Source organism: Schistocerca americana, chromosome 2 (assembly GCF_021461395.2).
Source record: "Schistocerca americana isolate TAMUIC-IGC-003095 chromosome 2, iqSchAmer2.1, whole genome shotgun sequence".
NCBI lineage: Eukaryota > Metazoa > Arthropoda > Insecta > Orthoptera > Acrididae > Schistocerca > Schistocerca americana.
In genome coordinates, this window is record NC_060120.1 from 655,163,524 (window position 1) to 655,180,244 (window position 16,721).

General features: G+C 37.5%; 1 protein-coding gene across 3 annotated transcripts in view; it reads right to left on the bottom strand.

The window, feature by feature from the left end:
* The window catches only part of LOC124596022 (mitochondrial dicarboxylate carrier-like), a 68,238-nt gene that overhangs the window by 33,031 nt on the left and 18,486 nt on the right, over positions 1-16,721 (bottom strand). For all 3 annotated transcript variants that reach the window (XM_047134982.1, XM_047134984.1, XM_047134983.1), the window contains exons 2-3: positions 11,977-12,067; positions 10,917-11,072 (exon numbers count right to left, since the gene is read on the bottom strand). In XM_047134982.1, the coding sequence (XP_046990938.1) occupies positions 10,917-11,072; positions 11,977-12,066 (246 nt within the window). In that variant the 5' untranslated portion in view covers position 12,067. The remainder of the gene's footprint in view (positions 1-10,916; positions 11,073-11,976; positions 12,068-16,721) is intronic.

Below are 16,721 nucleotides of genomic sequence, written 5' to 3' on the forward strand. Positions count from 1 at the left end.
CATAGCTACCCTACCCTCTCTCCATCTCATCTCTGCATGCTCCAAGTAGCACCTCACTGTCCCCCACCCCCACCCCTACCCTACAACCCTCCCCCTCCCCACCCCAGCTTCCTCTGTTCCACCACCCAGTCGCCACTTCCATCCTGCACTGGTGCTGCGGCTCGCAATGTGGCTTCAGTTGCCAGAGACTGCATCGTGTGTGTGTGTGTGTGTGTGTGTGTGTGTGTGTGTGTGTGAGAGATCTATTTTCAATGAAGACCCTGCTGGTCACAAGCTTCTTTGTGACAGTCTTTTTGTTGTGCCTATCTGCTACTCATCATCTCCGCTATAGGGTGAGTAGCAACTTTCCTTCCATAATATTGTTAAAAATCTTAAATATCAGATACTAGAAGATTGACGTCAACAATCCCACAAAAGTCTACTTACAAAGTTTCAATACCCAGCATTAAATGATGAATCTATGAGCATATTATAATCCCCTAGATATTACTATTGTAGAGACACTGAAGACAAGATTAGATTAATCACAATGTGCAAAGAAGTATTTAAGTGATCATTCTTCCCATGCTTCATAAAGCAAATGGTATGGAAAGAAGCCCTAATATGTGGTACAACAGGAAGTACCCAGTGCTGTGCATCTAACAATTGTTTGCAGGATATAAATGTAGAAGCAAATGAAACAGTATCTGCCATGTTCGTATAAGCATCTAATATGACAGCTCAAGTAACCTGCATTACATTATTTTGTTTAGTACTTAATAATTTAAGGAAGCACATTTTTTTACTTTACAGGCAAAAGAAAAATAGTATTTTGATAGGAATGTCTTGTGGTTACATGGTGGTTATGTGTTACTAAATAATAATAGGTAGATAGCCTGTTATTTATAAATAAGTTGAACACACATTTGATTTTAGAACTAGCACTGTGGCTAGCTAGTTCTATCTCATTGTCAGCCATGCAGTTTTTGAGTAAATAGAGAGGATGAGAGAAAAATTATTTACTACTTCTTAAAATTTCTTCATACCATGCATTTAGTTCACTATGGGATTTTAATCACAAGAAATGTTTCCAAGTATCTATTCCATAGCATGAGCAGTGGATTACTTGAAACTGTTGGTGGTCACCTACCCCTTTTCATCAAGTCTTTAACATGTAATGTCCAAGCAATACTTAAACACTTCAGCAGAATGAGGGATATTACCTACTTCTTTCTTTTTTCTTTCAAGGTTTTCTTCCATCCAATGGTGTGTATCTTCTTTTTTTTCCCCCTTACGTGACATTCTGAACAGAAACTGCTATTCCTCTTTTCACTGAATACAAACTGAATTGTTGACCCTCGTTGGATCTGTGGCACAGAGGCTTGAAAATAAGACATTTTACTCAGTGAGACTACTGTTGTTAAATATTGGACTTCAAAATATTTGTCGACTAATTCTCATCTCGATTCAAATTTACTTACATCACATAAATAAATTAGCAAAAGATTGGTCAGTCATACTATTTGTGGGGACATATATAAAATACAAAAAGTAACTAAAAAGAAAATTATTTTAAACAGTTCCAAATTATATAAGTTTTTAATGAGCAAAGAGTGTAAACTAAGGTGAAGAGTGAGTCATGAAGTAGAAAGTGTCCCTATCAAAATGGTGTTTGGTTTAATTAGATTTCATACTAAAAATATGGCATGGACTCCCACAAGTGGTGAATACAATGTGATCAAGAAGGTACAATAGAAAAAGAAACCACTGTGGACAACACCTTCAAAAATGCTGCAGGTCTGAGGATACTTTAAATGGACAAGGTCAGTGTCAAACTACCGCCATTCTGGGTTGAAAAATCAGATATTCGTTTCTGTAAAGATGATGCACAGTCGCATACTGCCAGCTTAAAAATTCAAACTGTGATGTTCCACTACTTATTAGCACAACTGGAGCCACAAATTGTTGAAAACATCTGGGATTTGATTGCCTTTTCCAAGTCACAAAGACATTCCTTAGCTAAAGAGAGACTGTTAACATTGCTTTGGGAGTGTGGATAGTACCAAGTAGAAAGGTATTCAAAGATCTGCAATTGGGCAATCTAAAACCGTGTCGACAGTTAATAAAAATGAAAGATTATGCAGGCAAAAATATGTACGACAATATTCTGAAAACATTATAGTTAGACACACTTCCTGGCCATGTTCAAAGCATTTCAACTATATCTGAAGAACGTTTAGATAAATTGGCTGTCATGGACAATCAACTGTAGCATATGGAATCAGTTAATGAGGTTCAGTCAATTCTATCACAGAAATTGTCATCAGCTGTAGATTAACAGTGCAGTTACATAAATTGCTTATTTGTCAAAGATTATAACTCAGAGCAATTGTTTTTGGTATACAGTGGAGTGGATACCTCTGTCCTTCCAGCAATCAAAAATAACAAAATAAAACTGGCTGAATATAAACAGTTTGCAGTTTGCAAATTCCAACACATGGCTCAAAACTGCTGAACATTTACCTTGGATTATGATGTAATTTTTAATGGGCACTTATTGTTGCAGGCACTTCAGAAGGTGTCTTAGGTACCTATGCTTTTCATTATTTTCATTTCTTAGTTGAAGTCAAAAGCAAAACGTTAACTGATGACAACATTCAGTTGAAACTGAAAAGGAATGTAATATGTACTTAAGAAACTAATTCAGTTAATTCCTTATGTATCTCTTGCACATTTACTCAAATTTTAAAAATATTACCTGACTTAACAAAACTCTGTGTTATGTAAAAAGTGAAAGTTGATGTTAAGCATTACATCACAATATCTAGTTGCCATCCAGTCTTCTGTGAGCACCATAGATTTGACGCACGCAAATTGTATATTGCAAAGCAAAAATTCTAGTGCATGTTAAACCACAACATTATTCAACCATCTGAATCATTGTGGGCCAGTCCATTACATATGGTTACAAAATCAGATGGTCACTGGCATATTTGTGGAGGTTGTCACCATCTAGATAACTGCACCCTCCTAGAAAGATGTCCAGTTCCACAAACAGATGATGTGAACTTAAACCTTCCTGTCCAGAAGGTATTTTTGAAGGTAGATCTCTTTAAAGCTACTACCACATTCCACTTACAGAAGAAGATAAACAAAAACCAGCAATCATCACTCCATTTGGCCTTTATGAACTTATATTAAAAATGTACTAACTCCTCCAGCTGTATTTAAGGTGTCAATTTTATTTCGGCAACTAGTTTCAACGTTGTAACAATGTTATCTTCAGGCCCATACACTTGTTGATGTCAGCTGCATGCGGCTGATCCTAGAAGTTGGTATGGACTTCTAGTATCAACTGCACACAGTTTTTTACTATATTTAAGAAAAATTATTAAATATATTTGCTACCTGAGACTCATCACTTATAGCCCTTCCACTCAGTTCAACAGTAATGTTATCCTGTTCCGTGGCTAGTTGTCTTGTCTCTCATTTCACTAAATTTATAGCCATAAGTCTGTTGTCAGAATTGCTGATTCCTGACATGAAGTGCACACTCCTAGGTTTTTTAATAAGCTTTCATAATAATTCTGAGTAGTTTTTGTAGTGTGCAACAACTGCAGGACATCTGCTTGTTTTGCCAACAGATGAAATCCCCTCTTCCTTTCACAAGATACTTCAATTCCTCTAGTGAACCATGTTTTTTACATGGCTGTTTAGTGTCCTTTCTGATTAGCTTATGTGGAAAGCTATGTTCAAATAATGGTATGAATTTATCATGGAAAAAGATTATACTTGTTTCATTATAAATTTCAACTCAGGCCATCTCTTGTAAACTGTCTTTAAAAACATTTCTCTTGGGTTCACTGATTATCCTAAATGCTTTCCATCGAGGAGTATCCATACTGTAAGGCAGTATGTTATTTATCCTGTCTAACTACGTATCATGATCAGAGGGAGCATCTGTTACTAGCTAAACAGTTATTTTCTTGCTTTGAGCTTCACACACAGAAAGAAACACACACATCATCAATTAGGATTCTGATGCCTTCATCCATCTGTGTTGAAAAGTTAATTCTGAGATCAAATTGAAGGATCCAAGTAAGGCTTCCAGATAATTTTTCCAATCAGAGTCCTTTAGAAAATCTACATCAAAATCACCACAAACTGCAAACTGTTTGCTGCTGTCTGACAGACAGCATAGTAAGGAATGCTGATTCCTCATAAATAGTTCAAAATTTCACAATTAGGATCTATATACAGTTACAATTAAAAGTGAACTATTTTTTGGTATTAACTCACAAGTGCACACTTCTACGTGCTAATAACTAAAAAATCTACTTGCCTCAATGTTTTTGAACTCGTGTTCTGACTTAATTATATAACACACACAGAGTGTAAACAAAGGTGAGAAGTGAGCTTGAAATAAGTGTTGTAATCAAAACATTGTTTTGCTTAATGAGATTTGTACTAAATATATGGAATAAGTTCTCACGCTATTCATATGGACACAACTGAAGAATGACTAAAGTAAAGTAGAAAACACAGAACTGCATTTTAACATATGGAATGTGTGTGGGAAGCCAATAATACTCCTCAGCAAAAAGTTTTGAAGAAACAGTGAAAGTAAACTAGGAAAAGTCACAGATAAATGCAAAAACAAAACAATGATGGCGCAGAAAGTTGAAATATCCATAATAATGACCACAGTGACACTGAAAAACCACAGTTTATTTATGCACACAACATAACAATGAATTACAATGCATAAATGTGAGACCGCTAAGAGCATCTATATCCATCCACCCATCCTTTGTTTTTACAGGGTGTATACATGGATAACAAAAATATCCAGATTTTTCTCGGATCTCCAAGTTAAAAAAACGCACTTTTTCCCAAGTGAGAATACACTCCTTCCAAGAAGAAAATACACTTTTTCCATGATAAGTGACAGTGTACTTCCCCTCAGAGTTTTAAAAATATCCAGCGAAAACTTCCCGGCACTTTAGAAAACGAAACCCGACAAGGGGAGAAGGGAAGGAGGGGAGGGGGAGGGAGGGGAAGGGGGAATGCATTTTGCGTTTTGAAAAAATCTTTGATGTGCAGCAACATGTACACTGCATATTACGATATGCCACATATTTTCGCATCACGAAATTATAAATTTGAGTTCCACCAAAAACGGCAAGTTAATTTCTGAAGCATTGAAATAAAGATTGCAATGCACTTTTGTAAGCCAAACGAAGCTCATGTCGCGTGATCTTGCCAGCCAATGACAGCAGATACTCAGATGATACACATGATGTAGTCAGACAATAGCAGCATTACTTAAGTATCATGAACATACAAATAGGAAAAGTTAATGGTTTAAATTAATGTACATAGTGTAACTACAAGAAATGCTAAGCTTTCACAAATAACATTGGTCTTGAAGATTAATAAGTGTTCACATGTAATACTGGTCTTTTTAGCATGAGTCAAACTTTAAGATACATCAGACAAATGTCAGTAAAATTTTAAACAATGACATTAATGTCTATTTTCTGTGCTCAAAATTATTCTAAGTAGTTGGTATTCAAAGTGTTAAGTTTTAAATGAGAGTCAAACACTCTGTGATTGAAGAAATTCATTGCACATACTCATCTTGAGTAAAAGGAAATTTCCTTTGAAAATAACACTTTTTAAAGAACCATTCACAATATTTTCCTGTGACCTCTTTGATGTGGGTTCATTTCAGCAGCTGCCAGAGAGCACCAGAAAACAGGCACTACTGCACTTGGGCAGCTATGATGACATAGGAAGCCTGTATGTTTGTACACATATAGCATTAAGAGATCTCACATGACACCATAAAAGAAACAGGACATCATGGAGGATACTCCATGATCATAGGAACTTCATAAACCACACTAAAACGCCTAATTCAGCTTAAAGGACACATTCATATGTCAAGATTCACAATGAAGTAGGCCCCAACCTGATATTAAGCTTTTCAATGCGTTTTTTCAGATGAAAATTTTCTGGGAGTACCTGTACTGTGTTGTCTCATGTTTGGTTTCTTATTATGGCATAATGCCATACATGCCAGAAGATGAAAATGTGCACTTGAACTTCAATGAACAATTGAAACTAGCCAATAGTGTGGAATGAAACACTTGATTTCATACAAATTGACTGAATCTGTGGAAAAGATTAATAAAAGCCACACTTTTTTTAGCAAACCGACAAAAATAACTTTGTTGTTGTGCAAGGTGATTAATGCTTGACTGCCAAAAATGTGGAAATAAAATCAAATCAGAAAACAGAAACTAATGAAATATTTTAGCCTTCCATAATTACGTGAATGTATTTTAATTCACTTGATAGCTCCCAGACACAGAAATTCGTTTTGTTTTCATTTAATATGTGAACTGTAAATGAAGATTAAGCAGAAAAATCACTAAACATAAACACGGGTCACTATCCCCCACCCCACTACAACCCAGACAGCTCATTGCACGCATAAATGGTGGTGGTTGGTGGTGGTGGTTGATGGGTTGCTTTGTGGGGGTTGAAGGGACCAGATGTGGTTGTTGATATTCTATCACCTTGCTCTGTACTGAAGTCTATGGATATAGTCATCTTTGTATTTGTTTCATATTTACATACTACTGATCTTATTATAAATAGGTTTTTTACTTTAAATTTCATAAAGTTCACCACAAAACTGAAGAGATTTCCTGCTGAAAAAAATGTCTGCAATTAATCCTAAGGTAAGACATTTAATTTTCAGTAAATAATCTCGTAGCCTATAAATGAAATGTGTTCTCTTCTTTAGTGAATTAAGCTGTGTGGTTTCCATTTGTTTGTTTAAATTACTTTGATATGTCAATAGTAGTATTATTTAATGAAGAATTTTATGTATTTTCAGAATACTCACACAACAAATTGACTCTGAAATCCTCCTGTAAATTTCCTGGCTGTTCATCTGGATATTACGTGGGTTCAAAAGAGAAAGTTAGCAACAAGCATTTCTACAGGTTTCCAAACCAACCTCAAGATTTGCTTCTGAAGTGGAAAAGTGTTTGTAAACTGTCACTTGATGTGAACTGTGCAACTTATTTTGTTTGTGAACATTTTTTCGAAGAAGATTTTATGAACAAACTAGGCATAGGGTAAACAGTGGTGTGTTTGAAAACATGGGGCAGGTGTTCCTTGTGAAACTGCTAATATCAGTAGTGAATCAGGTGAAACAGTTTTTAATAGTGAAATTTTTATTGTGTGCTTGAGAAATAAAAAGTAAGTTTTGTTTCCATTTCACTGTTTTTATCCACCTTTCCTATTTTTGGTACTTTTTGTGTTGAAGCACTTACAATCATAAGATGTAATCTTCGTAGGTGATGATTCCAGAAGTCTGTTCCAGCTCGCAGGAGTCGTCTGTTCGCTGCCAGATGTCAACTTAAGCTCTGGAGGTTGGCCCGAGTCCAATCGGCACCATGGCTGACTAACTACAGCGAGAACTTCCAGCAGGACCGGCCGCAGTGCGGTCTTGGTCACAGGCACCACCGGGGACTGACGCCCGGACTTTACGGCAGCTGGCCCCACGGCGTGTGATCCGTCCATCTCGGGACCTCGCGGACATCGCGACTGACGGCTTCCCAGCTGCCAGTGCAGCAGGCATCGGCAACTGACCTCACGGCGACGCGGTTCCGTGGGCGTGCCCCTACTGGAGGCGACGAGTTCATCTCAACCACAGGGCATCCTGGCTTCAGCGGAGCACTGGTGGCACGCATTGCGCGCATTGTCGGAGAATCTACACAGCAGCAGCCAGGCGGAGGGATCCATAGGGCTGGGCAGCGATGACGAGGGAGAAATTGTACAGAAAGTTCAATAAATAATTGTAAAACTCCATGCCGTCTCAGTTTTTGGTGCAGCCACTGTGTCTGCTGCTAACAAGTAATGCAGAAGTCGTAACAACCGGCAGAGAGAAGCCGTAACAACCGTGAGAGGTGTGACACAAAGAGGATGAGATAACAATGCAGTCTCTATAATAACAGCTTTTACTTCAACCAAGGATACTTTCCTTTCATCAGTTCACAGCAGCATGTCTCCAGGCATAGGGAAATCTTTTGGCATTTTGTTGAGAGGTACTGCCAACAACGCATGACTCTGCATAAACCATTGATAACCATTTCTCAAGCCTAAGAAGTGGCATAATTCTCATACTGCAGTGGGCTGGGGAAACTGAGAAATGGCTTCAACTCTGTCTTGAGGTGGCAGGATTCCTTGTGCATTGATAAGGTACCCTTAGAATTTCACTTTCATCACTCCGAAGGTACATTTTTGTGGCTTAATCACTAAACCATGTTCTTGTAGTTTAGTGAGTAATTGCTGTAGATGTGCTAGATGCTCTACCCCAGTAGACAACAAAACATGGATGACATCAATGTAGACATAATAGTTATTTCTTCCAAGACATGCTGGGAAGTCTGGGCAGCATTGTAAAGTCCAACAAATGGAATTCACACATAATCATGGAGTCTGAATGGAGTGCAAACAAAAGGATTGGTATATCTTCTGGTGCAATTGGCATATGACAAAAACAAGCACAGATGAGGTCAGATGTGGAGGAAACAGTCTTATCATGAATTTGCATAGCAAAGCTTTCAATGTGTGGCACAAGAGAACCATCAGGTATTGTACATGCATTAAGCTGATGACAGTCACCTCAGGGGTGCCACACATTATTCTTCTTATGGGCTGTCTGGAGTGGAGAGGCTAAGTTACTTTTTGAAGGGTGACAGATTGCTTTTATTAACATAAAAGAACACTCCTGCTTTGCACTCTTTACTTCTTCTGGATGCAGATGATGAGACTGTGCATGGACCGGCAGTTCTCACATGATGACAATGTGATGTACTGCTGAGAGTCTTACTGGTGCTGGAGTAAGCAATGGAAAGGTGACATCAAGAAACTTACGAAGTAGGTCAGTGTACAGCGAATCACCTGCAATCCCTTTGCTTCCAGCACAGCTGACATGACATAGGTGTTCTTGAATAGACAACTGTGCTGTAGAACCTAGCAGACATTGATTGTGAAGATCTGGGAGCAGATTGTAAAAAAAAAAAAAGCCTGCTCCACCAGGTGCAACCATCAGCAAGAATGAATCTTCACATAAATTCACATTAAAGATTGAACTTTAGATGTAAGTTGATGTAGTTGTAAGTCTTGATGGAAGATCCATTTACAGTATACAAGTAACTATCATCAGTTTTCCACCGTGGAAACAAGAAGAAGAGTAAACTGAGAGATCACTTTCAATGAGAAATTGTAGCCAGGTAGTTTTATTATGAACAGTCAATGGCTGTTTGGTATGAAATCTGTTGCTGTTGCTACTGATTTCAGGTGGTCTTTCCCTTGTCACAAGGTGATCGACACTACTAAACTTCAGATCCAAACTTTTTGTGATACCAGCAGGTCTTGTCCCTAGTGAGTGAATGCCTGTTTCTGCTGGGAGAGTGTTACTGCCACGAGGTATGCGTGGAACAACTTGCTTATACAGGTCAGCTATCTGTGCTTGCAGTGCTTCCAGAGAAGTCTCTGTTCTGACAGAGTTGGTTACGATGCCTGTGGATGGATACATCTCAACTATTCAGTCAGCAGTTTGAGTGAGAGCATCTATGTCACAAGCACAAAATGTATTTTCTGTGCATCTGTAGGTAAGTGTGAAGTCATGTATTCAGCAGAATATCTCTGTTAACTGTGTTGCCCGCTACCTATGGAGATTTGAAGCAACTAAAGTGGTGTTTGGTCACTGAGTTGTTTAGTGTAGAACAACATTTCATGTCGCTTAACTTCTGGTTGCAACAAGCAAGTTACAATCGCATGCTTGATAGAGGCATATTTTTCTATGCCTGGTGTTAAAGCTAAGATGTCTTGTACTTCTGTAGCCATTTGCTAGATCAGCACAGCCACCACATAATTGCACTTAGTTTCATCTTAACTAATGTGGACCAAGACAAATTAGGTCTCAAGTTGGGCAAGCCACAGTATTAGATTATCTGATCATAAAAGCAAGGATTCCATTACAATCAGACTGACGATCGCGTTTCTCATCGATAAGCAAGTGCTTGCAGGGTTTTTGTATGTTTGTCATTGCTGGCATTGATTAACCAAAGCAGTTGTTCACAAGTGATTCTACACGGCATGGTTAACACAAAAACTTCAATAAGGCGTGTTTTATCATTCTGGAGGGCAATTCAATTTTTCTGGCTTGCAAAGCAATCATTCTGGTACATGAAACTCAAGTTCACCAAATGTCATGTGTAAATGCAATTTAGCTAAGCTTATATATAACAGTTAATTACAATGAGTAATCTGAAGACTGCTAGGAGGGTCTATATCCATCCTTTGTTTTTAGTTCAGAGGCAGTACAAACAATCAGAGAGTTTACATTCCATCATGAAATACGTAGAAACAGTTCACTGTCCACAAAATAATGGTGGTCAGAGCATATACTGCTACATAGACTGGACAAATTTCACATCCTTGTTCAGTAATTGCACTGACAATGAGGTATAAGACTTGACATGACTCCTAGTTGTAGGGTAAAGCAATACAGAACAGTCTTCTGCTGGAATTGAAGCTTTTATTTGGAAGTACATTACATAATATTCATTATTGGACTTATTGCAAATTGTGTTAACTAGACATGTAGCACAAACCATTCAAGTAAGCTAATTTATCAAGGCTTGTTGATCTCTAAGGCATAGTATTAACATCAAATCACAACACGATACATTTTTACCGAGGAGAAACTTTGTACTACAGCACTTGGTTATTGCTATGAGTTTTGCAAAGTTCAGCATCAGGGGTGCAGTACACAATACTGAAGTACATTCTGACAAAACAAAAACACCCAATATTTTAGAAAAGGGACAAAAATTCAATAAACATCTTACCTCATAAATACCAAACCGCGTTGTTGAGTAAGTGAGTTGCCTAAGAAGGGAAGCTGAAAGCCCATTGTACAAAGCAAACAGTCCTTGTTTCCGGACAATTGTCACTGCCATGCGAGCCATCGAAAGTTTTCCTTCCTGTTGTGTTTGCAAGTGCACCTATAAAAAGCACCAATAAGTATATTTCAGTGAACTGTTTGTACTTATGATTTGAATAAAAACATAAAAGACTTAGGCAACAAAACCAGGCAACTCTACCTTAATGAAATAGTGCTGATACTTCTGACTTTAAGCTCAAAAGTTCCTGTTTCTTCCCTTGTCTCATTCTTATACTACAAAATTAATCTGCAGTAGCATGTTAATGAACTGTTTCCCCACAATTTGGTAGTAAAAAGTCATATTTAACAATAAAAAATAAATAGAAACTGTCAATTCTTAACAGGAATTTATTAATGTCATGAAACAGCTTTTATCTTACAAGGCCATTTTATAACGACATCTGATGTTGATAGCATTTAATCCAATACCACTTTCCAGTATAAATAGATAACATTAATAGCTTTTGAAAGATTTTCATTCTTAAAAACAATGTCAGTATACTTTTTCTTTCTTTCTTTTTCTTTTATCATTGGTCAAATTTTAAAACTGAAGGAGGAACTGATTTCTTAAGCTAAATAACTTGTAAGTAAGTTCTTTAATATTTTTCATGACATGTCTTTCAAATCATATTGCAGATTGCTGTTACGCACTACCCGTTACAATTATTTTTTTATCAAATGCCCACAAAGTAGGAAAAAAGTGTCAGTTCCGTTAGTGACAAAAAGGCTTAAAATTATATGCATCTGGAGTCACAATATTGTGATACTAACTTCTGGTCTTGGCTGAGTCAATAGAGTCATGTGTGATAAGGAAATAGGTAATGTGTTAGTTTCCAAGTCCTGCAGTGAAATAGATTTTATTTAAAAGGCGTACTGTCCCTGAGGTTTATTATTCTTGGTTCCAGCATATCAAAGTAAACTAAGTGGTGAAATTTTTCATACACATTATCTGCTGGTGAATATACCTTTAGAAGGTCCAGTGGATGTGTACAGCATGCTGCACCTGCAGAAGCTAGGCCTCCAAAATACCACCGTGCAAGTCGCTTCTCAGACATCCTGGATAGAAGGAAAACTTATAAAGCAACCTTTTAATTTACATATCAGAAAAATAATTTTCATTCAAATGTGACAAGTGCAACTGAAAGTTCATACAAAAGGTTGCAGCACAAAAATAATGGTCAATTCACATATATGACTAAAGGATAAGGAAGAAAGAAGGTAGATCATGGTCTATTGTCCCATTAAGCATTCTGCCATTCCAGATTGTTTACACTCTCAATTATTTTTCAACATAGAATATTCTCTTGTCATTATTAGCACAAGCTTTCCACTCGTATCCTTCCATATCAATTTCATGCTGACCATTTGTTTATCCATGCAAATGTGCAAATCTTGACCATATTTGAAACAGGTCCAGTCTTCAACTTCATTCTAGCATTTTCCTTAAATTATTGAAAGGTTGAGTTCACATAACTTGTAAAATTAACTGCAAGAAAGGGTGTGTCGTACATTATAATTATACAACTAGGATCTTTTTTTATCTTCAAAAGGCCACATTTTATAATTGGGCTTGGTACAGCCCCACTCAAAGAGTTTTTCCTACCTTCGTCCACAGAACTCTTTTCTTCCAACAATAACTTTCAGTTATAGGCACGACATCATAAATATAGCCCTTGCAGCTGTTTGTATAATTATACAGATCCCGCCAGAAAAACGTACACACACTTTAAGGAACGAAAAGTATTACTTATGTTATTATTAAATGAAACAACAAGTTTACTGTTACCAGTCACTGTTTTATTTATTTCCACGATGTGTTTCAAAAGTTTAAACCTTCATCATCGGGTGGATTTACATTAGTTAGTATGACATTGGTGTGTGTGTGTTGTGTTACGATTTTTTGGACGAACTTGTGGTACTGTCTCCAGTGGTCACAGGTTCCTTTTGCTGTCATATATAATATGACAGTATACATGTGATGTGTTATGACAGCAAAAGGAACCTGTGACCACTGGAGACAGTGCCACAAGTTCATCCAAAAAATCGTAACACAACACACCAATGTCATACTAACTAATGTAAATCCACCCAATGATGCGAGGTTTAAACCTTTGAAACGCATCATGAAAATAAATAAAACGGTGACTGGTAACAGTAAACTACTTGTTTCATTTAATGTCAATAACAGTCATGGTAAAGCCTAACCTAAAATATTACTTATGTGTTTATTTTACACTTAATAATTTATCACACATGTTGTACAACCTTCAGTTTAGCACATGGTTGCTTTAAATGTTTAAAATGTTAACCTTTCACTGTTAGACACATAACAGAACAACGAGCAGTCACCGCAACTATGTCAGTAAATGTTACAGTGGAGATCGCTGCACATGTCGCTGTACTCTCCAGGCGAAGTTCCTCCAGCATGCATGGTTTACATCAACAGAAGTTATCTTTCACAGTTCCCCACAAGTGAAAGTCCATAGGCATTAGATCTCATGACCATAGAGGGAACTCAATGGGCCCTCTTCGTCCAATCCAATGCCCCAGAAAATTACCATCCAGGATAGCTCGTAGAGCTAGGTGGAAGTGTAGCGGTGGCCCGTCCTGTACGTACAAGACCTCTTCATCACCTCCATAAAGTGCACATATACCTGACAGAATTGATCTGCATAACATTTCCAGGTACACTTCTCCAGTGACAGTAGCATCAAAGAAAAAGGGTCCTACTAAGCCCCTAGACGATAGTCCACATCACACATGAACTCCTTGTAGACTGACTGATTTATCCACATAAACATGCAGATTTCCAGTGCCCAATACATACTGTTATGCCAATTCACAGTTCCATTAAGTTTAAATTGTGCCTCGTCACTCCACACAACCTTTGTCACCAATTATTATCATCAGTTAACATTTGCTGATACCATTTGCAAAATTGCATTCGGCAATCAGGGTTGTCGTCATTAATCGTGTGCAGTGATCATTGAATGTAAACTTTCTACTTTGCAGCTTTTAGAATTCTTCATACACTTGTACTGCTAAGCCCCACTTCATGTGCACATTGCATAGCAGACTTCTGTAGAGAATTAACAAACATTTCCAACACGAAAGCTGGCGAAGCAGGACTTAGAGCTGTAAGCTGTCTTCCTTTGTGAATATCACAAATCATTCCATGCAATTCAAACTTGTCAATCATGCATTTAATTGTTAGACGGGTTGACAGTTCTGTTTCAAACTCCCACCTGCACTGACATTGCACTTCAACAACATTATCAAACTTGAAAAACCACTCGATAATACATTTTCATTGCTCAAATGTCAAGCATGCTCCAGCCATCTTGTTTTCTCAAAACCGAGATGAGAGTACTAACATCTGATGAGTCAAAGACCATACTACAACACACTCTTAAGTCAAATTGAATAACAATATTGATATCTCGGCAGAGCCTGACAAGGAGAGAACCATTTTTCTGTATACTTCACTTCCGCAACTGGAAGTCCTTTCCTGATTGTTCTCCATGATAACTGTGAAGTAGACCTATCACAATAACAGCAGTTGATGGCAGCTAAGTTCATTTCCCCATGTGATGCCCTCCGACAGTTTTTTGGTTAATGCAAAGTGCTCAGAAGCACACTTATGTGTCATGCAGTCATGCGACAGAGCTTTTGGGTGTCAGCTAACAACAGAGCTGCATCACCAACCATCTGCTACTGAGAGCTGGGAACAGCTGCAGGGTTTGTATGATGTGGTTTTGCTTCCACTGTCTCAGGCTGGGCGATGGCACTTCAGCCATCACACTCATTGCCACAAAAAATTTGGTGTCAGCAGATCATCGACTAGATGTGTACTCTCCTTTTACACTTACGACAGATTCCCATAATTTGTGCTAAAGTTTTATTGTCTAAAATATAAAACTATTTCTTTAGATTAACTAGACGTATTTACAAATTCTGTAAAATGGGAAAAGTGGCCCGCTTTGCACTGTAGTGAGTAGAACCTTACAAAAAATATTGCTATATGTTTAAAACAGACACCTGCATGTGTTCCACATGTTAAAAGGAAGAAATGATACAGTGAGATGAACAAAAACTGTTTGTTTCATGCACCAACTCTTATTAAAGTGACAGAGTCACAGAATTTAATATTGATGGAAAGTATTCAGGTACTGGCATGACAAAGCAAATAAACAGAAATGGCCATGGATATAAAACAGTGGGAACACTGCCACTCAGTTTCATCAAATTATCATTTGCTAGCAAAATAGTAGTTACACTAGTTCAGACAATTAGGTCAAATTCAGAACAAACCATTGTCATGAAAATGAAGGGATGCAGCCACAGCCAGAAGTTTCTAAGCAAAAGTAGAAATCATCAAGGATGTGTACACACAAATAGAGCATAAACCATAGTAAATAAAATAAGAATGAATGGAGCCCTCAGGATTAGCTTCAGGGTACTGACAAACTAAAAAAGAACAATGAAAACAAGCAAGAACCTTTGACCACAAGTTCTGTAGCAACTGTACAAATACATCAGGTACCTCACAGTCATAAAAGACAAAGCTATAAAATCAACAAAGAAAATGTAAGAAGAGGTGCATGGCATTATGGGATGGAAGCCAACAAAAGGTTATGCGTAACATATGTTGACAGCACAAAATCTACTGATAATTTTTTTTCACAATTTAACAACTCTTGCGAAGATGCCACAAGATTTAGGAGAAATGCAGTTGCTGACTCTGGCAATAAGCCAACAGGCAAGAAACTAACATGCACAAGCAGATCAAATTACATTCCTGGTTCCAGTAGTGCACCATATTCAGCTGAAGGTAAATAAACATTCAACTGACAATCCAAATGAACATTCAACTGACAATCCAAATGCAATGGCAAAAGGGGAGACAAACAATGTTGATGTTTTCAGATGGTAATGTTTTACGACTATATAGCTTTTGGTCTTGGGCTTCCGTTGCCACAACACTACACCCCACAAGGTACCTGTGCCACCCTCACAGGGTACCTATGCAATAATACAACAATGTAGCTTTAAATACATGTATATTCCTTCAATAAAGTTATTATCCAAAGTACAAAAAATCAGAATAGATCAGATAAGTGCTACATATTGTATTATTGAGTTGCAGGAAGCAAGAAACCTTACTGAAGAAATGGATCTCCAAATAATATGCATTCAGCAGCCATAAAGTCAAACAGCAAACTACCTATCATGCCAGTTAGAGCTCAAGTAAGAACAGAGGGAATCAACCCAATAGTGGCTACTGCTGTCTTAAAAAGGATAATTACAGTGGCAAAGATTGATGAACTTTGCAATGAATATGCACTAACTAGAAACTTTGGAAGAAGTCAACAGGTATTACATTACTGACAAATACTGTTATTACATTGATGATATATACCAGTAAGGTGCACATGCAAAAAAAGCAATAATACTGAACATATGGGTAAACGGATTTTCATTCTGGATGTTAATGACAAGTCCAGTTGTGGCATAGTGGAGAAGGGGTGAAAGGAATTTAAACCTCCAAGACACAATAGAAGAACCGAGCTTCATAAACCACTTAGCCTAATCATAAATCAAAAATGAAAAAGTGCTGCAAGAAATACTGAGATTAAACAATGGAATATACAGGAGGAATACGACATTATTATGAAAGGATAGTTGCTACTCACAATATAGCAGAGATGCT